This window comes from Emys orbicularis, chromosome 2, assembly GCF_028017835.1.
Source record: "Emys orbicularis isolate rEmyOrb1 chromosome 2, rEmyOrb1.hap1, whole genome shotgun sequence".
NCBI classification, from domain to species: domain Eukaryota; kingdom Metazoa; phylum Chordata; order Testudines; family Emydidae; genus Emys; species Emys orbicularis.
This window is the reverse complement of record NC_088684.1, coordinates 285,102,265-285,125,966: the sequence shown is the minus strand read 5'-3', so window position 1 is coordinate 285,125,966 and position 23,702 is coordinate 285,102,265. Positions and strand designations below refer to the sequence as shown.

Below are 23,702 nucleotides of genomic sequence, written 5' to 3'. Positions count from 1 at the left end.
TTTTGAATTATGACCCTGTCCTCCAAAGCAGTTGCAATCCCTCCCAGTTTGGTATCATCCGCAAACTTAATAAGCGTACTTTCTATGCCAATATCTAAGTCGTTAATGAAGATATTGAACAGAGCCGGTCCCAAAACAGACCCCTGCGGAACCCCACTCGTTATGCCTTTCCAGCAGGATTGGGAACCATTAATAACAACTCTCTGAGTACGGTTATCCAGCCAGTTATGCACCCACCTTATAGTAGCCCCATCTAAATTGTATTTGCCTAGTTTGTCGATAAGAATATCATGCGAGACCGTATCAAATGCCTTACTAAAGTCCAGGTATACCACATCCACAGCTTCTCCCTTATCCACAAGACTCGTTATCCTATCAAAGAAAGCTATCAGATTGGTTTGACATGATTTGTTCTTTACAAATCCATGCTGGCTGTTCCCTATCACCTTAACACCTTCCAAGTGTTTGCAGATGATTTCCTTAATTACTTGCTCCATTATCTTCCCTGGCACAGAAGTTAAACTAACTGGTCTGTAGTTTCCTGGGTTGTTTTTATTTCCCTTTTTATAGATGGGCACTATATTTGCCCTTTTCCAGTCTTCTGGAATCTCTCCCGTCTCCCATGATTTTCCAAAGATAATAGCTAGAGGCTCAGATACCTCCTCTATTAGCTCCTTGAGTATTCTAGGATGCATTTCATCAGGCCCTGGTGACTTGCAGGCATCTAACTTTTCTAAATGATTTTTAACTTGTTCTTTTTTTATTTTATCTGCTAAACCTACCCCCTTCCCATTAGCATTCACTATGTTAGGCATTCCTTCAGACTTCTCGGTGAAGACCGAAACAAAGAAGTCATTAAGCATCTCTGCCATTTCCAAGTTTCCTGTTACTGTTTCTCCCTCTTCACTAAGCAGTGGGCCTACCCTGTCTTTGGTCTTCCTCTTGCTTCTAATGTATTGATAAAAAGTCTTCTTGTTCCCCTTTATTCCCGTAGCTAGTTTGAGCTCATTTTGTGCCTTTGCCTTTCTAATCTTGCCCCTGCATTCCTGTGTTGTTTGCCTATATTCATCCTTTGTAATCTGTCCTAGTTTCCATTTTTTGTATGACTCCTTTTTATTTTTTAGATCATGCAAGATCTCGTGGTTAAGCCAAGGTGGTCTTTTGCCACATTTTCTATCTTTCCTAACCAGCGGAATAGCTTGCTTTTGGGCCCTTAATAGTGTCCCTTTGAAAAACTGCCAACTCTCCTCAGTTGTTTTTCCCCTCAGTCTTGATTCCCATGGGACCTTACCTATCAGCTCTCTGAGCTTACCAAAATCTGCCTTCCTGAAATCCATTGTCTCTATTTTGCTGTACTCCCTTCTACCCTTCCTTAGAATTGCAAACTCTATGATTTCATGATCACTTTCACCCAAGCTGCCTTCTACTTTCAAATTCTCAACGAGTTCCTCCCTATTTGTTAAAATCAAGTCTAGAACAGCTTCCCCCCTAGTAGCTTTTTCAACCTTCTGAAATAAAAAGTTGTCTGCAATGCAGTCCAAGAATTTGTTGGATAGTCTGTGCCCTGCTGTGTTATTTTCCCAACACAGAAAATATATATATATATATAACACAGAAAGTATATCCGGATAGTTGAAGTCCCCCATCACCACCAAATCTTGGGCTTTGGATGATTTTGTTAGTTGTTTAAAAAAAGCCTCATCCACCTCTTCCACCTGGTTAGGTGGCCTGTAGTAGACTCCTAGCATGACATCACCCTTGTTTTTTACCCCTTTTAGCCTAACCCAGAGACTCTCAACACTTCCATCTCCTATGTCCATCTCTACCTACCAAGTTTCATGAGAGACTATTACAGCAGGAACTTGAAACACTTCTGTCTCTCAGAGCAATAGAAGAGGATCTACAGGAATGCAAAAAGAAAAGTTTCTGCTCGAGTTAGTACCTTATAGTAAAGAAGAAGGAGAGAATGGAATCCAATTTTGGATTTGAGAGGGCTCAACATTTTCATACACCATTTTAAATGCAAACTGTCACATTAGTCTTCATAATTCCATCTCTAGATCCACAAGACTGGTTTGCAGCTTGTGACCTTCAGGTTGCCTTCTTCCATATTTCCATTCATCTGGCACACAAAAAATGCTTAAATTTCCAGATGGGACAGTACAATACACTACTGTATCAGCAGAGACCCTTTGCTCTCTCTTTATAACCAAAGATGCAGTATTCACCAAGGTCTTAACAGTAGTTGCTGCTCATATAAGAAATCAGTGTTAGACAGAGCCTGTCTTCCCCAAGACAAATTTCAAACCATGTCTAGTCTTATTACTCAACTTCAAACAAATCTACAGATAATAGTAAGGACTTGTGTAAGTCTACTCAGACACCTGGTTTCCAGAAGGTTCACTGTGCTGAATGCCAGAGTACACCTAGGCTGCATGCAGGGTTGGCTAAAATCAGTGTATGCACCAAGTTGAGTCCTCAAGATGTTCTTTCCTCACTGAACTGGTGGAAAGATCTTGTGACAGATGCATCACTTCTGGGATGGGGAATACATCTGGATCACATGGCAAGTGGACTCTTGAGAAGACTCTTTTACATATAAACTTATTGGAATTCAGTGGTTTACAAGGCATGGAATTCTTACCTCTGATTAAGGATTGTCTACCCAAATTATGACCAACAACATGACTCATGTTTTATAAAAAGAGAGAGGTTGGGGGGAAGGAAGCATGATCATCCTGCCTTATGCCAAGAGGTGGTTTGATTATGGATTGATGCATTTGACACTAGATATCTCTAACTGCAGTTCACCTTCCAGGTCTGCTAACATTCTGGCAGACAATTTGAGCAGGCATTTCTCCTCAGATCATGACTGGACAAAGTTCCTTTGATTCCCAGGGTACTCGGAAAGATCAAGCAAGGCACTGCCAGTGTCATCTAGATAGCTCCCACCTGGCTGAGGTAGTTTTGGTACCTGGAGCTGGTACTATTACTGATCCTTTCTCTAAGACCTTTACTTCAAACAGCAGATGTGATATCCCAAGACAATGGGAACATCCGTCGTCCATCTCATTGCATGGCTAATGGATGGGTGTCAGATATAGAAAGATCTTTTTTTTTTCAGATGTCCTGAACATTCTGATAAATAGTAGAAAAAAATCCACCAGAGAAATCTACACTCCTAAGCAGAAAAGATTTACAACAGGGTACATATAGTACCAGTTATGCCCTGTTAACAGAAAGATACCTATCTTGGGCTATTTACTATCTCTAAGGAACTCTGGACTTTTGATTAGTTCTGATAAAGTACACGTGGCAGCCACCACTGCATATCACCCTCCTATTGAAGACAGTAAAGTCTCTTCCCACCCCCTGTCTAAATTCCTCAGAGACCTAAGGTTTTTCTACCAGTAAAGAAACCTCCCCTATCTTCCCAGAACCTTAGTGAATTGCTTGTAAGTTTGGTGGACCCTCCATTCCAACCCCAAGCAACATGTAGCGATTACATCAGCTTGTAGAATTGGTGAGATACAGGGACTCATGGCAGGTTTTCCCTACTGATAAGGTGTCTCTTAGGCCAGATCCCAAATTCCTTTCCAAGGTAGTTTTCAGAATTGCATTTAAATCAAATGATTCATCTATCTGTATTCTTTCCAAAACCACATTCTAACCAGGGAGAGTCCAGATTACATACCCTGGATGTTAGCAGGTCCCTAGTCTTTTATTTGCAAAGGACAAAGTCCTTCAGAACTTCCCCAAGACAGTTGATATCATTTCCTGACACAATGAAGGCCAACCAATTCCTGCCCAGAGATTATCTCAATGGGTTTTGGGGTGAATTCGACTTTATTATGTTTTAGGTAGTTTATGCTGCTTGGGCACTGGCAGCCTCTTCTGCATCCTTGCAAAGTATTCCCATTTTGGATCTGTCCAGCAGCTACTTGGGGTTTAGTACATACTTTTATCAAGCATCCTTCCATAGTGGAAGCATCCATGTTGTTCACTTCTTTTGGAAAATGTGCTGAAGTCTCTGTTTAGGTAGACTCCGAATACCCACCTACTCATATCATATCACTGCTTGGGAATTGCCAAAAAAGTATATATATAGGGAGAAACACTCAACGAAGAAAGAAGTTTTACTTGTACAGTAACTGGAGTTCTTCAAGATGTGTTGTCCATATAGATATTCTATGACCTGCCGTCCTTTCCCACTACTACAGAATCCTATTACATGTGGATTCTGTGGTTGCAAAGGAACTGTCAGGTGGGCGTACACTGCCCTTGATGCCCCTCATACAGGATCACAAGGACATTCAGGGCACATGTGCAGACCTAATGGCCAAAAGACTCCAATCTCCAGTGCATGGGATGCATGCGAACCAAGAGTGGAAAAATACACACACACCCCTACCTACCTACCTACCAGTTATTGTACAGGTAAGTAAACACATGTCAAATTTACCCTTTGTGTCTATGTGCCCTTGCCAATATTTATTTCACTGGATATTTATCATGTCATATTAATCTAGGAGGTACATGTTAAAAAGTATTTTGAATGTATTATGCTTTCATTTTTCATGTAGAAAATGTTTTCAAGAAGAATGGCACCAAGGATCCCTTATTGTGTGGCAACAGCTCAGATGCTGGGTAAGTGCAGTTAACTTTTCTTGGTTCTGAACTTTTTTCTTTGCTTCAATACTTTTGGCTTAGCTCAGCCCACCCAGTGACTAATGTGAAGAGCAAATTTCAAGTTCCTAAAGACAACAGTAATAGGAACAAGGATAATACAAATATAACAAATAATAAGACAGTTTAATGAATGACAGGGGATAGAGTTCGAGCCCATGGTTTCTATACTCAGATCTAAATTCTTCCTAGGCCTTCTGGCAGATGTTCTTGCAATTACTTTAACTTTTTTCTCAGAAATGTATTTAATACACTTCCATTTAGTGAATTAAATTTCAAAAGAATGAGAGGTGGAGACGGAAGTAGGGTTAACTTCCGTGTTTTCTAGTAGGGATAGGTGCATCATTTCAGAAAAAAATAAAATTTAACCCAAATCTGTTCCTACCCTAAGGGTGTAGAAGGAGAGGACCGACAAATAGGTTGGGGAGGCTCAGCTGCACTTCCTCTCCTCTATCCAGGACATCAGACAGGATTTAAAGGGTCAGGGACAAGATATAGAGATTTTTTTGTCTCTTGATAATGCAAGAAACTCCAGCCCCCTCACAAATTTCAACTCTGCAGGAAGGAGGCAGAGTCTCTCCCCTTTCACTCACCATAAGAGGAGGAGGAGAAGTGAGGATGCCAGGGGGAAAGGAAGAGCTTGTGGGGGATGTGGGCAGATGTAGGGGCAGAATTGATGGGGTGCAGCAGATGTGGGGTTGTGGGGGCACACTGATCTAGGGTCTGGGTGTGGGCTGTAGGGCTGATCTGATGTTGTAGCTGGGGGACAGGCAGAATTGATGTGTCAATGAGATGTGGGAACTCTGAGGACAGGATTAATTTAATACAGGCATAGAAATGTAAATCTGGACGGGCCTCCATCCCTCCACGCTGAGGCGGTACCAAGTAAACCTTGATTATCCCTGACAGGTGTTTGTCCAGCCTAGTCTTAAAAACCATCAATGACGGGGATTCCACAGCCTCCTTTGGTGTAACCTATTGCAGTACTTTACTATCCTTATAGTTTGAATTTTTTTCCTAATATCTAACCTAAATCTCCCTTGCTGTATTACCCCCAAAATCAGACTCCAGGCACCCTCACAATGGCCTGCCTATATCAGTAACCCACTTGTCAATTTGTCTGTTTTGATGGGTGGAACGGGGTGGCCCGCCCTAGAGGAATTGCCGGGGTTTTACTAAGGGTTTCTCTCTGACCCTTAGAGAACTCCCCAGGGTAGACTAACTCTGTTGACCCTTGGGAGGACACAGATACAGCCTTCCGATTGAAGGATTGACACTCAGGCAGTAATTCTTCAAAAAACAAAATAATCTTAATTTAATATACCAATATTCCCTGATACAATAAACCTTAAAAGCATATTTCAAGAAACAAAATACAAATCCCATTAGCACATGTATGCATATCAAAGTACCCAATACTGCAATACAATGCAGTTGGAAATAGCTTTTAAGTGGTTACATTCTACATGTGGTGATCAATCACATGTAGAATGCTGACAGCAAGTTCTTACCTAAAAAATTAAAATTGTATACATAGTAACAAACATACATACACAACATCCAACTTTATCATCTCTGGCATACACACTCCTATGTCTTGGTTCCTTATACTATGTTCATCATGCTTACTTCTCTATAGTTTTCTTTCCCTCGAATCTGACTACAGTCCTTTTGCTCTGTCACGACTTCTCAGCTGTCACTGCTGCCGCAGCTCTCCCTTCTTCTGTGATTTCAGCTCTCTTCTGATCTTCTTTCTTCTTCTTCTGTTTCTCCAGAATCCCCAGTCGACAACACTCAGACGTTTAGTAGGTTCTAGTCTCAAGATCAGGCCCAGTGTTGTTAGAATTACTGTTAAATTGGGAACCCCGACGTGCACAGTTGCAACACTTACACTTAGAAAAACTTTGAATTTGCAATAGTTTCATTAGCACAGTTAGCAAAATCACAAACACTCCATGGAGCAAGATAGATAGAGAGAATACAGAATGAGATCTGAGCATCCATAAATTCACACCATCCCTCGCAAAAGCACCTGAAGTGTTAGTCATCCTCCTCATGATTGTCAGCCTGTCATCTCCCAAGGCACGTAGGCTCGGAAACAGCTTTTATAATATGTTACGCTGATGCAACTCTGCCTATTGCATATTCAGTCAGCCTCTGACTAGTTCAGAGTCTAAAGATAACCTTAGTTCACAGTGTAAAAGGCAGAAGGTAGGGATAGGTCCTCTAAACAGTTACTCCAGCACCAATTCTCCCAATGATTTCAATCAGACTATGCACATGTGTAACTCCGCAGAATTGGGGCTGTGTTTAAGACAAGATCCACTAAAAGAAGCAGAGGAAATGTTAACTTAAAATGGGAAATAATACTATCTGTATACAAAATAATATTTAACATATTTTTGTGTACGTGTGTTTTTGTATTTCTCTCTCTGCCCTTCCACTCTATGGCCCTCTTTCCCAACAAAATATTGTAGGGGTGTGGAGGATATTTGCTTAGCATGGGTTAGTGTTTGCAGGTCTCACGGAAGAAGTGAGTCCTTATATCTCAGTTGTAGTATAACTGAGTGTATAATCTGAGTTTTCACAGGAACTGAAGCTATTTGCCTTTAAATTTGGACATTTTAAGTTTTCATCACTTTTTATTATTCATCTGTAGCTCCTGTCCAGATAAATATGTATGTCTCAAAGTTGGGGAAAATCCTGATTTTAACTACACAAGTTTTGATACATTTGGCTGGGCCTTTCTTTCCTTGTTCCGCCTGATGACACAAGATTACTGGGAGCGTCTCTATCAACAGGTATCAGATTTACTTAATTCAAATATTAAATAAAGCAGTAATGTAGTTGGATAAATGTATAAAGTATTTAAAGTAAAAAGAGAGGAAAAGAAGTCTTAAAATGAAATGATGGGCATAAGTCACAGAATAAGTGACTATACTATGCACATCCATATGATGAGAGTACTACAGCTAACTCACGATACAAAGCTTCTGCTTCTTTCAATTAAGAATTTTTACAAGGAAATTAAACATCATGAAAAACACTTAATAGCTTGTTATATGATGGGTCAATAAGTGCAAAGCAGAAGATTTTACTAGCCTGGAGGAAAGATTCAAAACATGCTACATATATATCCCTCAAAAGGGGGACCACAAGGGACTGTGAGTGATAACATAATACAAAGCTTTGCACCTCTGAATCTGACTAAAACTCTTCCTATTTGATGGCTGTTTGGCAAGAGCATAGCCTCTCTGTACTGCGGTGTTTGCCAGACTTCCTGCAAGGGGACAACAAAATGCTTCCACAGTCCTTTAAACTAACCCTAATGCGCTGCAGTCCCAGGGAGTGTAGTGCAGCAGAAGGGGACTGAGATGTCACCATGCACTGCTCCAGTAGCACAACAGAGCCTTCCCCTCAGATGCGCAGCTCCCTTTCTGTTCACCCAAACTCAGCTCTACTGGCCACTATCAGGAAGGTCATTAGGGCTCATTGAGGGCGGTATAGGAAGTGGGAAAGGAAGCCCAAATAGGCTGTGGGGGTTTAAAGGTTTTTTTAAAGCATTTTATTCAGGAATATGGAAATGTGACCAAGGTTTTTAAAAATACCTTAAAATAATATTTACTACTTTCATATAGTGCTTTACATCTTCAATATGCTTTACGAGCATTAACTAATCTAATTACACTAGAAGTGTCATGTCAGACTCCTTACTTTAGTGTGTACTTTGTGCTTACAGACTCTCAGAGCTTCTGGGAAGATCTACATACTCTTTTTTGTGCTGGTCATCTTTGTGGGCTCATTTTATCTGATCAACTTGATCCTGGCTGTAGTGACTATGGCATATGAAGAGCAGAACAAAGCTACTATTGCTGAAACTGAGGCAAAGGAAAGGAAGTTTCAGGAAGCCATGGAACTGTTGAAAAAAGAGCAAGAGGTCCATAAACTATTCCCTTGTTAATGTTTGGCACTCTCCATTTACAATATACACCTCTATCCCAATATAACGCTGTCCTCGGGAGCCAAAAAATCTTACCGCGTTATAGATGAAACCGCGTTATATCGAACTTGCTTTGATCCGCTAGAGCGTGCAGCCCCGCCCCCCCGGAGCGCTGCTTTACCGCGTTATATCCGAATTCATGTTATACTGGGTCGCGTTATATCGGGGTAGAGGTGTATAACATTTGTAGCGGAATTTATCAGTCCCTCCTTATCTTTGAGTGTGTATAAACAATGACACTGTGATCACTGATGAGAACAGGTGCCGGCTACTATCTTATTCAAAGTTATCAGAGTCCTTTCTAGGGCAAATAGAAACAATTCCTCACTCATAAATAGTACGTGTGAGTAGTGAACATAAAAATGCAACATTAGTTCTTGGTACTGTAAGCAAAATAGTATTGTAAAGGCTGACGGGTCTAAAATTCCACCAACCTATAGTTTCCATAAGGACACATGAATGTTGTTGGTTTTTTATTCCATTTCTCAGCTGGCCCATTCTTGTGGGTAGGCTGGGTATTGAAACATACAATAATTCTATTCTTTGACTGCTTTAGAGTTTGATCCTAAGCCAATTGGAGACAATGAAAAGACTCCAATTGACTTCAATGGATCAGGCTCCTAGAGAGCAGGATTCTTGTATATTTGAAATATCGCTGAAAACACAGATTGGAGTGATGACAGCAGACCACTGTGTGACTGCGATCCTGAAGATACCCAACAGAGAAGTATCAGAGGGGTAGCCGTGTTAGTCTGGATCTGTAAAAGCAGCAAAGAGTCCTGTGGCACCTTATAGACTAACAGACGTATTGGAGCATGAGCTTTCGTGGGTGAATACCCACTTCATCGGATGCATGTATCCCAATAAGTGGGTATTCACCCACGAAAACAGAGAAGTTGTGATTTTCAGTGTTTAAGTCCTCATTTTGGGAAGTGGATAGATGTGCTAATACTCAAATTTTAAACTGATTCTGTACAATCTGTAATATGTACCCAGAAAAATAGGAGTTAAGTGGTATGAATGATCCAAAGTTTTATATTTTGCCTCTGACAGGGGGAGTATCTGTTTGCACACAAACACTGCATGTAACCAATTGCTCAATTCTCTATATGGAGTGGGAAATCCTTCCTAATACCTTCAGTGATCAGCTTGCACTAGAAACATGAAGTTAGTATTTTAACCATCTATATGAAATGATAATTGTTAACAAGAATTATAGAGCACAGCAGTAGTTTTCCCTTACTGATATCCTAACTCTGTATCTAGAGTATCAGCTATGTTTTTTGTTTGTTTACTTTTAGGCATTGGCTGCTAAAGGAAATGATACAAAGTCACTTTGCTCCTTTGAAATGTCACCTTTACCCTCCAAAGAAGTCAAAGATAGAAGCAATAGGAGAAATAAAAATATGTCCTTAGGGAGAGAAGATTATGGGGAAGATCAAAAAGTTCCCAAATCACAGTCCAATAGCCGTCAACAAAACTTGGTAATTAATTATCTAAATCGAAAATCCTTATAGCTTTGTCAGTTTTAGAACAGAAATTGCTCAAAAGCACAAACACAATCCCATTAAGAAATAGAATGCTGTATTTATAGATATAAGCTAGCATCTGCTTCTTTGGTCTTTAAAACTAAATCTCTTTTCAGCTGAGAAAGAAGCAGATAACATTTCAATGCAAAAGGAAAACTTCTGAGAAAGTTATGTGTGAATGAAAACAGAGAAGATGTAATGAAAGTGAGGCATCGACATGCACTGAAGCATTTTGCTATAACAAATATTTTCATGAACATTTAAAATATATGTAGCTTAAAAATATGTTAACATTCTGTGTAATACTGGGAAATTAAAAAAAATACATTGGAACTGGAATTTAATTAACATTCCATAACAGACTTTTGCATTGATGCAGCTGCACCACTGTAGCGCGTCTGGTGAAGACGCTATATGCTGATGGGAGAGCGCTCTCCTGTCAGCATAATTACTCCACCTCCATGAGAGGCGGAAGCTATGTCGGCAGGAGAGCATCTCCCACTGACATAGTGCCGGTGTGGGAAGAGCTTAAATCACTGTAACTTGCATCGCTCAGGGGGCTGTCTTCACACCCCAAGCGACGTAAGTTAGATTGACTTAAGCAGTAGTGTAGACCTGCCCTAAATTAAATCATTGTATGAGTAACTTTATTTAATGTTGGACTTACAAACCTTCCATGGTTGATTGAGGTACTAAAAATCTTTATCATTCTCAAGAAACATATTGCACGATGCTATACCATTTTTCCCTTTTTCATTTTTTGGGACTTTTAGGTTCTCCTTGCACTTACTTGTGGTCCCAGTGCAAACCAAATGAAATGCAGGCTCAGCCATGGAAGCATATTCAATTTCCAGTTAGCTGGCAGAGACATTGGCTCCAAAACTGATTTTGGTGATGATGAGATCTTCAGTGTTTTGGAAAATGAAATCCAAGGCAGGTCACTATTGATGACACCTATGTTGATGACAACCAAGTGTGCAAAGTTAAATGAGCCATAATTATGACTCTGCTACTCCAAATTAGAACTGGCAAAATTTCTAGTTTGTGTGAAATTAGATATTTCAAAATTTGGTTAGATGTGGACCAAACCCAAATTTTTTGAAATTTCCCATTCATTGGAAATTCTGTAAAATGTTTGTTTTGGAAATACCAACACTTGGTATTTCCAAAATGAGATATGTGCCCTGGGACTCTAGCAGCTGCTGACTGAAAATAACATGATTCATGTAAATTTCAGTCAGCAGCTGCCAGGGATCCCATGGTTCCTGGGAAGCCCCACCATGTGAACTGCTCCGGCCAGGGACCCTAAGGCTTCTAGACTCCCAGGCCAGCTGTCTCCCCAGACTGTCTGACTCTCAGGGAAGCTGGCTCACCAGGTTGTCGGATTTGTGCAGCCTGTGAGCTAGTTGGTATGGGAGTCTAGAAGCCCTGGGGTCCCTGCCCCCAGGGCAGTCCACATGGTGAGGCTTCCCAAGAGCTACAGAATGTGGAAGTCCCGCATCTCTGGCCCTGGGACAGTACACATAGTGGAGTTGCGCAGAACTATGAACACCAGAAGCCTGGGGTCCCCAGAAGTTCACTAGACAATCTGGCAGGAATCAGCTAGTCTGTGGTTCATTGAGCCTGACATGTTTCAAACTTATCTCTTGAGGAGTAAAAACTTTCTAGGTCTGGTCTCTGCCCAGAGGTGATTTTTTTTTTTTAATATGAAAAATTTGAGAAAAAACAGAGCATCCATTTTTTGAGTATGAAAAAGAAACACTACAGATTAGTTCAGGATAGGAAAGGCAAAATATTGTAATCAAAGAGAAGTTTTAGATGGACAGAATCTCATTAACCAATCTGAAGTTTGTTCATAATACTGGAAGGCAAATACCCAGGGTGACCAGACAGCAAGTGTGAAAAATCGGTACGGGGGTGGGGGATAATTGGAGCCTATATAAGAAAAAGACCCAAAAATCATGGCTGTTCCTATAAAATCGGGACATCTGGTCACCCTACAAATACCCTGGGAACTGTCATGGCCACAAGGGAGTCAGGCCTTTATTTTTTAACCCATTCTAAATGGCTATTATTTCCTATAGAAGAGGCCCATTTATTTCACTGCATGTCATCATTCATATTAATGTCCATGGCTATCCCTGTCTAATTGTTTCCTCACTTTGTACTCTTTATGTTACTAACCATGTTTACTTCTTTAAACAGACCCCTGTATGTGATGAAGTGAGCAAGAAGCATTTGCCTCATCATCTGTCAGTGGACTATTTTAATGAGCCACTACAAAGACAAAGGGCAACTGGGGCAGTCAGTACCATTACCTGTGTCCTGGAGGGTAAGTTATTTCTCATCATTTTTTAATTCAAACCTAAGCATATGTTGATATGAAAGATCAAAACAAACAAACAAAAAAACAGGCGGCGGGGGGGGGGGGAGGGTGGCGGAGAATAGAGCCTTTGCAAATGCTTCAGTTAGGAAATGCCAGAATAAATGTTCTGTGCATCCTTAATTTGGCTCCCTTGTGAATATATACAGTATTATGATTTTATACCTGTCTTTCTAGATGGGTCCTATCTTTAAAAAGGATAACAAAGAGGAGCCAGGGGATTGTAGTCCAGTCAGCCTAACTTGGATACCTGGAAAGATATTGAAACAAATTATTAAACATTTTGTAAGCACCTAGTGGATAATAAGGTTATAAGGAATAGCCAGCATGGATTTGTTAAGAATAAATCATCTCAAACCAGCCTAATTTCCTCCTTTGATGGGGCTACTGGCCTAGCGGATAGGGGAGAAGCAGAAGATGTGATATATCTTGATTTTTTAGTATGTTTTTTGACACAGTCCCACATGACATTCTCATAAGCAAACTTGGGAAATGTGTACTAGATGAAATTACTATAAGGTGGGTGCAAAACTTGTTGAAAGATCATACTCAAAGGCTATGTCTACACTGCACATCACTGGTGGCAGTGTGTAGGGTATGTATAGCTACACTCCACAGAGAAAAGCATGTTGCGATGTGAAAGGCTCTGGCAGGAGAGGCAGTGGGGAAAAGCTGTGGCAGAGGGGAGCTGCCAGAGTCTTTCTCCGCTGTCTCCTCGCACCAGAGCTTTTTCCTGCTGCTGGAGCCTTTCCGTGCAGTGGGGAAAGACTCTGGTAGTGGGTAGACCGCAGGACACTACACTGCTAAAAATAGCAGCGTAGATGGAGGAGGCACTGTTTGGGTAGAAAGGTACATACCTGGGTACATACCTGGGTTCAGGCCGTATTTTACTCACCAAAGCAGTGCATCTCTGTCTACACTACTGTTTATATCTATGCTAGGGCAGAATGCAGTGTGTTGTACTTTACACACTGCCATAAGGAGCATGTAGTGTAGACGTATCCAAAGAGTAGTTATCAATATGTTGCTGGCAAACTGGATGAGAGGGATATATCTAGTGGGACCCCACAAGGATCTGTCCTTGGTCTGTTACTATTTCATATTTTCATAAATTACTTGGATAATGGAGTGCAAGGTATACTTAAAAAATTTGTGGAGGGCATCAAGGTAGGAGGGGTTTTTAGCACTTTGGAGGACAGGATTAGAATTCGAAACAACCTTGACAAATTGGAGAACTGGTTTGAAATCAAGATGAAATTCAATAAAGACAAGTGAAAAGTACTGCAGTAAGGAAGAAAAAAATAAAATGCACAAAAAGCAAAATGGGGAATAAGTGGCTAGATGGTAATACCACTTAAAGGATCTGAGAGTTACAGTGGATCACAAATGGAATATGAGTCAACAATGTGATGAAGTTGCAAAAAAAGCTAACGTCATTCTGGGGTGTATTAACAGGAGTGTTGTATGTAAGACCCAGGAAGTAATTGTTCCACTCTACTCAGCACAGGAGTTGCCTCAGCTGGAGTATTGTGTCCAGTTCTAAATTTAAAAAAGATGTGGACAAGTTGGAGTAGGTCCAGTGGACCAACAAAAATGATACAAGGTTTAGAAATCCTTCCACTATGGCATGATGCTTGGTAAAAGTATGTACTGAAACTCAAGTAGTTGCTATACAGATATCCAAAATGGGGATGTTTGCAAGGAAGTAGCAGAGGCTGCCTGTGCCCTAGTAAAATGGGCTCTAACATTGGCTGGAGGATCTAAACTAGCTAACTCATAACCAAGTCTAATATGCCCCAAAGCCTATTTAGATAATCTCTGAGCAGAAATTGGTTGGCACACTTCCCATTATAAGACCCTATTTAACTTTCTCATCACTTTGCCAAACTTTCACCATACAGACTGAAGTTTTACATGCTGGTTGTGTGCTTCAGGCTGAGCATTTCTGTGAAATTTCAGCCAAAAGGGTTTATCCATATCCAAGAACCATGCTAGGAAAAAATATGTTGTTTTTCCCATGTTAAAAAATCCTGGCAGCCTTTCTTTTGAGAAGCTTTACCACCCATATGCTTTGAAGCATGGGCCTGAAATTGGATAGGAGGTGGCCTTTAGGGTGGGGAGGAGATTGGTACTGGTTCAGGGAGGAGACTGGGAGCTGGGGAGGGAAATGGAGAAGTGATACTGGGAGCCAATGTGTTTGGGGAGACTGAGATGAGACAAGGCGATGGTGGGGGAGATTAGGATTGGCTTGGCAAGGAAATTGAAACTAGGAACCAGTGAGGGAGAAAGAAGTGGTCTGGTAGGGGAGAGACATCTGATAAGGAGTCAGAGTTTGGGGGAAGAACTGGAGTGTACTGGGACTGGGATGAGAAGTCCCTGAAGTGAAGAATAGGATTGGCTAGGTGAGAACAATGGGGCTGGGAGGAGGAGCCAGAGTTCCTGTCAATTTACTGTCTTGCTGAATTACAGAGCAGAAGGAATCAACCTTGGGGGTAAGGGATGGGCAGAAGAATTTGTGCCCTCTAGAGCACATTCCCTTCCAGAGCCTGGAATGGAGCTCGAGATTCCTCTGCTGTCAGCAAATGTCTCTGAAACGCACTGGCAAAATGTCTCATCCATCTCTGGTGCTAGGCCACGTAGAGGATAACAACCTACTATTGCTGGTCGCATGAATGCTACTCAGAAGAAATATATTCTGTCCCTGCTTCTGCCACAGAGTTCCTGTCTGATGTCAGTCAAGTCACCTAAACTAGTCTTTTCACAGGTGTTCACTAATTGTGTTTTCCTTACTTTCTGGCTGCCTGACTTGAGACCCTGGGTTCTGATTTTCAGAAGTAGTGAGCACACTTAGCTGCCACTGCATTCATTGGGAGCTGTGTTTTGAACATATGTAATAATAATTCTAAACCTTTCCTCATCACATATTTTTGACAGGTTTCCATGCCCCATGCCATGATATTGTACCAATTAGAACTGTGCACCACCCCTCCTTTTGTCCTGACCACTTTTTGTCAATTGAATTGGCCATATGGTGTTGGAAGCCCTATATCCCCTCTTCTCCCACTTCCAGGGCTCCTATGTATGAACATTTTTGGCTCCATCATCCATTTTGGGGGGAATTATTTTTAAAATATTATTTACTATACCCTTCTGGGAAGTATTAAAAGTAAATCATAGAATTATAGGACTAGAAGGGACCTCAAGACATCATATAGTCCAGGCCCCTGCACTCATGGCAGGACTAAGTATTATCTAAACCATCCCTGACAGGTGTTTGTCTAACCTGCTCTTTAAAATTTCCAATGATGGAGATTCCACAACCTCCCCAGGCAATTTATTCCAGTGCTTAACCACCCTGACAGCTAGGAAATTTTTCCTAATGTCCAGCCTCACAACACACCTGCTAATACATCCCAGAATGATGTTTACTTTTTTGCAACAGTGTTACACTGTTGATTCATATTTAGCTTGTGATCCACTATGACCCCCAGATCCCTTTTTGCAGTGCTCCTTCCTAGGCAATCATTTCCCATTTTGTATGTGTGCAACTGGTTGTTCCTTCCTAAGTGGAGTAGTTTGCATTTGTCCTTATTGAATTTCATCTTATTTACTTCAGACCATTTCTCCAGTTTGTCCAGATCATTTGGAGTTTTAATCCTGTCCGCCAAAGTACTTGCAACCCCTCCCAGCTTGGTATCATCCACAAACTTGATAAGTGTACTCTTTATGCCATTATCTAAATAATTGACGAAGATATTGAACAGAACTGGACCCAGAACTGATCCCTGCACTTGATATGCCCTTACAGCTTGACTGTTTACCACTGATAACTATTCTATGGGAACGGTTTTCCAAACAGTTATGCACCCACCTTATGGTGACTCCATCTAGGTTTTATTTCCCTAGTTTGTTTATGAGAAGAGCATGCGAGACAGTATCAAAAGCCTTACTAAGTCACAATATTCCACATCTACTGCTTCCCCCATCCACAAGGCTTGTTACCCTGTCGAAGAATGTATACATATAGATTTCACATAGATTACCCTCCCCCAACACACATACATGCACTCAGAAAAATGCTGTGTAGCAAGTCCAATAGTGCTCCATGTATGCTATTAATTACCCTGTACTTGTGGATTTATGTTAGCTCTGGAATGATGTTTTCAGTGATGCACATCTTGGTAGCGCATTGTGTGATTATCATACATTCAGTAAGACAGTCAATTAACAGAAATCATATCCATACCTATAACACATACCTAATCTATACAGAGACAAATCTATTATCTGAACGTGACCCCATATGCCTGAACATCATGCAGTACATATCACAACGTCAGTATAATATCTGTATTACAATATATATTGCATTTGGTGCCAGGCCATCCTACAAAGTCTGTCAAGAAGCAATGTTCCCACATTAATACACCTCTATCCCGATATAACACTGTCCTCGGGAGCCAAAAAATCTTACCGCATTATAGGTGAAACCGTGTTATATCGAACTTGCTTTGATGCACTGGAGCACGCAGCCCGCCTCCCCCCCCGGAGCTCTGCTTTACCGCATTATATCTGAATTTGTGTTACATCGGGTCACGTTATATCGGGGTAGAGGTGTATTTGCTGCCAGCCCATGTGCAAATTGGAAAAGAGTTCCTATTCTGCTTTTGGAGGGGAGGACACACTATATCTATGTATCTCCTGAAGTGTATGAGATTTGACTGTGGCCACTTCTCTTTTTAGAAAGACAATGTTCATCTTTCTTCAGCATACTCATAAAGTGAGTAAGCCATGTATACAAGAGTGTTCTTCCATCTGCTTATGATGGAAAAATAGGCTAGCAGCTGTTTGGTGTAATTTAACACCGAGCCTTTTAAAAAAAAAAATAGTGCAACTTATATCTTTTACTCAGATGCATTCCATACACCAGATGGAAAAATCATACCCCTATTTTTTCCATTACTCAATGAGATCCTCGGAGATAGCTGTTTACCTTACTTCCAGTTTCAATAACCCTGTCCAAATCTACTGGCAGTTTGGAGCTTAATAAATGTTGCCTATGTGTTTGTATTGAGTTTTGCGTCTGGTATTTAGTCTTTAAGTGACCTGAAACCTTTGCAAAATACAGGAGCGTTTACATGTGCATGTGAATTAGACCTAGCCAAAATGTAATTGTAATACTGTTTCACTTTGGCACTAATCAGTCACTGAGCTGTTTGTCGCATTCAGCATGGTTATTAGTGATATTGCACACAAAATGTATTCTATATGAGTGGGGGAGAAAGCACAAAGTAGTTTTAATTTTTATATTTCTTGGTGAATCAGAAAGCAAGGTGTCACTCCAGTCATATTTTTCCAGTGTTGTAGACAATAGGAATGTATGTCTAAGATGAATAAGGTTCTGATTAAAAGCCCATTGAAATTCAGTGGATTTTGAATTAGGCCTTGTCTGAAGAGAATGAGTTTAAATATGAATTCACTGATCTGGGGTTTGTTTAAAAAAATGAATGGAAGACTGAGAGAGTGCCTTATATAGAAAATGAATGATATGATTGTAAAAAGTCTCAAGAAGATGTGATGGGGTTTGGGTTTCATTTTTCTGTGCTTTCATTAGTTGTGGTTCTTCTCTTGCCACATAGGACAACACTAATTACCTGAGGGGTAGCCGTGTTAGTCTGAATCTGTAAAAAGCAACAGAGGGTCCTGTGGCACCTTTAAGACTAACAGAAGTATTGGGAGCATAAGCTTTCGTGGGTAAGAACCTCACTTCTTCCTTACCCACGAAAGCTTATGCTCCCAATACTTCTGTTAGTCTTAAAGGTGCCACAGGACCCTCTGTTGCTTTTTACTAATTACCTGGTTATTGCTTTGTTTTCTTTGTCGTTTGTAAATTGAAGAATCGCAACAGAAATGCCCTCCCTGCTTGAAGGACTTTGCCCTAAAATATCTTATTTGGGACTGTTGTCCACTGTGGTTGAGAATCAAGAAAAAGGTGACAATTTTAGTAATGGATCCATTTACTGACCTCACTATCACTCTTTGCATCGTGATGAATACTATCTTCATGGCACTGGAGCACTATAAGATGACAGGAAGTTTAAAATTCATGCTTGACGTAGGCAACAAGGTAAGTGAATTCTGACATTCACTATCAAGAATGAATTTATGTATATTTCTACCCAGGATAAAAATAATGGTAGTAAGAAAGATTCATTTATTCATTCTTTGTCTGTTAATTTCCGGGATCTGAGATTCTCAAATGTTACTCTTGTTTCGCAGTTGTTCTAAACATCCTTTAAAATAAGAGCAGACAAGGCTAGGATTTTTGTTGACAATCCGTTATGATATACATGATACAAGTAGGGTTTGCTGTTCACTTTACTGATGTACCTATATCTATGCTACTATATTTGTGGGAGGGTGGTCTAGAGAGATGTGCTCACAGAACCATTTAGGCAAACATGACTTACTGTTTCTTTTGTCACAGGTCTTTACTGGAATTTTTACTGCAGAAGTGATCTTGAAAATCATTGCTCTAGATCCCTACTACTATTTTCAGCAGCGCTGGAATATTTTTGACAGCATAATTGTCACCATAAGCTTAATTGACCTGAGTGTATACACCAAAGCTAAAGAAAGAAAAGAACGGGGAAACATGTTAGTTTTACGTTCCTTCAAACTGGTAATGGCTCATATATATTCAGTCTCATAAAACTTTTTGCATGAATACAATAGAGAGGATTTCAGTTCCCCCATTCAGTGCAATTTCTGCAGCCTCATATTAGGAACTGGAAACTCATTTTGTCTAATTTCAAACCCATTTAAAAGTTTGACAAACAAATATAGCATTTGTATTTCACCGTGAGATGATTTAAAAACATGGACTGAAAGGAGTAAAAGAAAAATCCAGTGTTAAAATGTAGTTAATGTTGGAGCAGAGAATGAAAAACAAATTCAGAGAAACTGAGAAAGAAGAAATGGAGGAGAAAAAATGTAATAAAGACATATTTATACTGTATAATCACCATACACTTGTGCTATCCTGGATTTTAGGGAGGTGGTTGGTTTATCTATTCATACACTATATCACAGTCTTCTTTTTAGTTAGAAACACTTTCTAAAAAAACAAATAAAACAACCTTGGGGAAAGTGTGATTTTTTTTAATTTAAAGTGAAAATGGTTTGCAAACTCAATTTTTTTTTTATTTTTTTTATTTTTTTTTTTTTGGTAAATCCTACAAACCCCTGAAATAGCATTTCAGGTTCGTGAAATCTTCAAAATGCATATTTCCCCATCCTTACCTCATTTCAGTTTGGAATGGAAAGTTGCAGTTCTTCGTATTAACTATTGCAACAGCAACTGCTATATCATCTCCAGCAACAATATTTAGTATTGTCAACTAGTTCCTTCTCCTGTGATGTACTTTTGCAAGTTGTTCTTCTGCCTGTCTGAGACCATCACAACAGGCAGCTTCTGAGGAGAAAGTGTTGTCAAAATTAAAGGAATGGCTGAAAAGAAAAGCAAATCATGTGACAAATTCTACATAACTTTTGAAAAGATAGGCATCTGAATAAGGAAGTTTTTCAACACTCAAGCATGTAACTTTACACACATCAAGAGACTTGGAGTTACTCTTGTGTGTAACTATTCACAGGTTTGGGGCCTATGTGATGGATTGGATGGACAAAGGAGGATATAACATGCATTCTCATTTAAATGTTTTTGGGATGTCTCCTAAACACCAATTTAGGACAGGCATCCCTGTTCCAGAAAGCCCTTAAGCATGTGTTTAACTGACAAACACATACTTAAATCCATCCCTATTCAAGAAAGCACTTAAGTGTCAGCTCAAGTGCTTTCCTGAATTGGGATTTTAGCTGGTATTTGTGATTTGTTTGAAGGTATCTCACTTTCTCCCAATGCACAAACAGAGATGTATTGTGTCTATATGTAAACTATATAGGCACACATTTTCCCATTTATTTATTTCCCCCTTTGCTCTACCAGTCTACTGTTGCCACTTTGTCAATCATAATTGTTACTGGTTCCTCTTTGTGGTAATTTTTTTCTTTTTGATTAATTAGGATTTCTGAGAAAGTTCCCATAAGAATTTTATCCTTCAAGATTGGAGATCTATCATAACATTTATCTTTGAAGAAAATTACTTACCTTTTATTATTTTCTGAATGCATTGTACTGTGGTTATAATAGATCATCATTCACCAGCTCAGAATTATAAGATGTTATTGTTTTTACCATTTTATTTTCAAAATGGCAAGGAACTGACTATTTAAAAGATTACAGGCCGTGGAACCTGACATTTGCCAGAGGCAGAGATCCCAAGAGTCATGAGATGTTATAACTTCTATAAATACAAAGAACAAGAATTACAGATAAGTAGTTACCTTTCTGCATCAGCACGTAGACGCTGATCGAGCAAAGTCCTTTAATCACATGCTTAATTTTAAGCATGTAAGAAGAGCCATTGAAGTCACATGCTTAAAATTAAGCATGTACTTTATGTGGCTTGCTTGTTTAGTGTCTGTGATACTGTGGTGATGGATGCTATACAAACTTAAGATAGATCCTTGGCCTGATTTACAGAGGTGCTGAACAGCTATGATTCCTATTTAAGTCAATGGGAATTGTGGGTGCTCAGCACCTCTAAAATTCAGGACATTTGCATGTAAATATTTGGTTATTGAAAATGGAAATAAAGTACAGATTATGATAAACAGGAATTTAAGTTCTGATTCTAGAAGATGTGAAAATGCAGGAAGAAGGAAATGCAACAACTTGCTTGCCTGAGAAACTCACAATGGAAGGTGGTAATAAATTGCTACTGGTGGTATGGTAAACATTTACGTTATGGAATTGTGCAAAGACCACAACCAGGATTGTGGCATCATTGTGCTAAAAGACACAGAGATATAACATATATACAAATCAGTAGTCTATATTACATTGATCATATACTGACTTAAAATACCCTACATTTCATAGTGTTTGAGTAGTTTGAAATGTCTGCATAATGTTTTTAACCATTTTTAAACAGTGCAAAATGAAGACTATCTAATCTTCTGTTGTCTAATGCTATGTTTTTTGTTTATACACAGCTGAGGGTCTTCAAACTGGCAAAGTCCTGGACAACTTTGAATACACTTATTAAAATCATTGGTAACTCAGTGAGTGCCATGGGTAACCTTACCCTGGTTCTGGCAATTATAGTCTTTATTTTTGCTGTAGTAGGAACGCAACTTTTTGGTAAAAGCTACAAAGAACATTGCTGTAAAATAAGTGACGATTGCAAGCCACGTTGGCATATGATGGATTTTTTCCACTCATTCCTTATTATATTCCGAATTCTGTGTGGAGAATGGCTTGAAACCATGTGGGATTGTATGGTGGTAGCTGGGCAACCATTATGCCTTATTGTCTTCTTGCTGACCATGGTGATAGGAAACCTAGTGGTGAGTTTCCAGATATGTTTCTATTTTTATTGCCTGTACAGTATACAATATACTGACTTATAGAGATAAGGTAGGTGAGGTAATGTTTTTTATTGGACCAACTTCTGTTGAGGAGAGAGACAAGCTTTGGACCGTATACAGAGCTCTTCCTCAGGTCTGGATTTAGCAGACCTGAAGAAGAGCTCTGTGAAAATTCAAAAGCTTGTCTCTCTCACCAACAGAAGTTGGTCCAGTAAAAGATATTACCTCACCCACCTTATCTCTCTAATATCCTGGGACCAACATGGCTACAAAACACTGCATAATCTACTGACTTGTCTTTCTATGAATGGTAGGTTTCCAAGAGATGGTGGTAAAGGGGCCACCCCATGTCAATTATGCTCTAGTAAATCCCCTGTTTGTCTTTCACCTGTGGAACTTGTGTTCATATTTAAAGTAAGACACTTTTTCAATATTGCATCACTGAACCTTTTCACAGACCAATATTCATTCCAATGAGGAACAATTTTCTAACAGAAAAAAATAATCACTAAGGGCTGAATCATAGAATCATAGAATATCAGGGTTGGAAGGGACCTCAGGAGGTCATCTAGTCCAACCCCCTGCTCAAAGCAGGACCAATTCCCAACTAAATCATCCCAGCCACTAAGGGCTGAATGCTCAAAAGGAGTTAGGCTCCAAATGTCTACTTAGGCTCCTAACTTCTATTGAAATTGAAGTTATTGATTAATAGTTACCATTGATTTCAATAGGAGTTAGATGCCTAAATAGAAAGTAGGGACCTAACTCCTTTTGAGAACGCAGCCCTGTGTTTGCATATCACAACCTGTTTTTTGTTTAAGAATTTGTTTCTTTACTGAGTTCTTTGCAGGCAATCCCTGGGCCCACACATGAACCCACTGAAATCAGGATTCTGCCAGAACATAGCTCAATGCAGGATCATAGTTCAGTTCTCTTTAGATGCAAGACATCGGATCTGCTTCTCCTCTTTCTTATAGTAGGCTAAATCAGAAGTAAATACACTAAAATCAGTGTTATTGCCCTACTGTAAAAGTAGAGTTGCTGAGAGAAAACTAACTCGCAGATGAAATTTTCGTTTTGAATTACTTTTGTCGGCTTTCTGCGAATCAGTGGAATCTCTTGTTTGTTTGTTTTTAAACAAATATTAAGATGTGAACATTGTATTTTGTGTGGGAATAATAAAAACCTTAATCTGGAAGTGAGTTTAAAAGTACATATCAGTAATTTAAGAGCCCCAAACATTATAAGGATGTTTTAATTTATCCCCCAAACAAGCATTACAAACCCAGGATATTCAGAGATAATGAAAAACATCAGCCTAGCATGTTTACATGGCATCCTCCCATGCATACTCCCACATTTGCAAGCATAGTGCAAAATTAAATATATAAAAAAGACTCATAAGGGGATACAAGACCTGATTCTTCTTTTGCTTACATCAATGTCAGGAGTTACTCCATTGGAGGAAGTGCGAGGAGGATCATGACCAAAGATTCTCATTTTACGTTTTAAAATAGTAGATTGGAGCTGGCAGTGATCTCTTTTAAAGAGAAGCTTAATGCAATAAAGCCAGAAATGCACTGGAGACTGGGAATGAGAAAAGGGAAGGGGG

General features: G+C 39.7%; 1 protein-coding gene across 1 annotated transcript in view; it reads left to right on the top strand.

The window, feature by feature from the left end:
* Positions 1–23,702, top strand: part of LOC135873865 (sodium channel protein type 5 subunit alpha-like) — a 104,772-nt gene that overhangs the window by 20,744 nt on the left and 60,326 nt on the right. Inside the window, 10 exon segments of the mRNA XM_065398475.1 lie at positions 4,584–4,647; positions 7,346–7,487; positions 8,426–8,623; positions 9,988–10,170; positions 10,989–11,180; positions 11,182–11,223; positions 12,421–12,547; positions 18,487–18,725; positions 19,086–19,280; positions 21,716–22,069. Coding sequence (XP_065254547.1) covers positions 4,584–4,647; positions 7,346–7,487; positions 8,426–8,623; positions 9,988–10,170; positions 10,989–11,180; positions 11,182–11,223; positions 12,421–12,547; positions 18,487–18,725; positions 19,086–19,280; positions 21,716–22,069 — 1,736 coding nt within the window.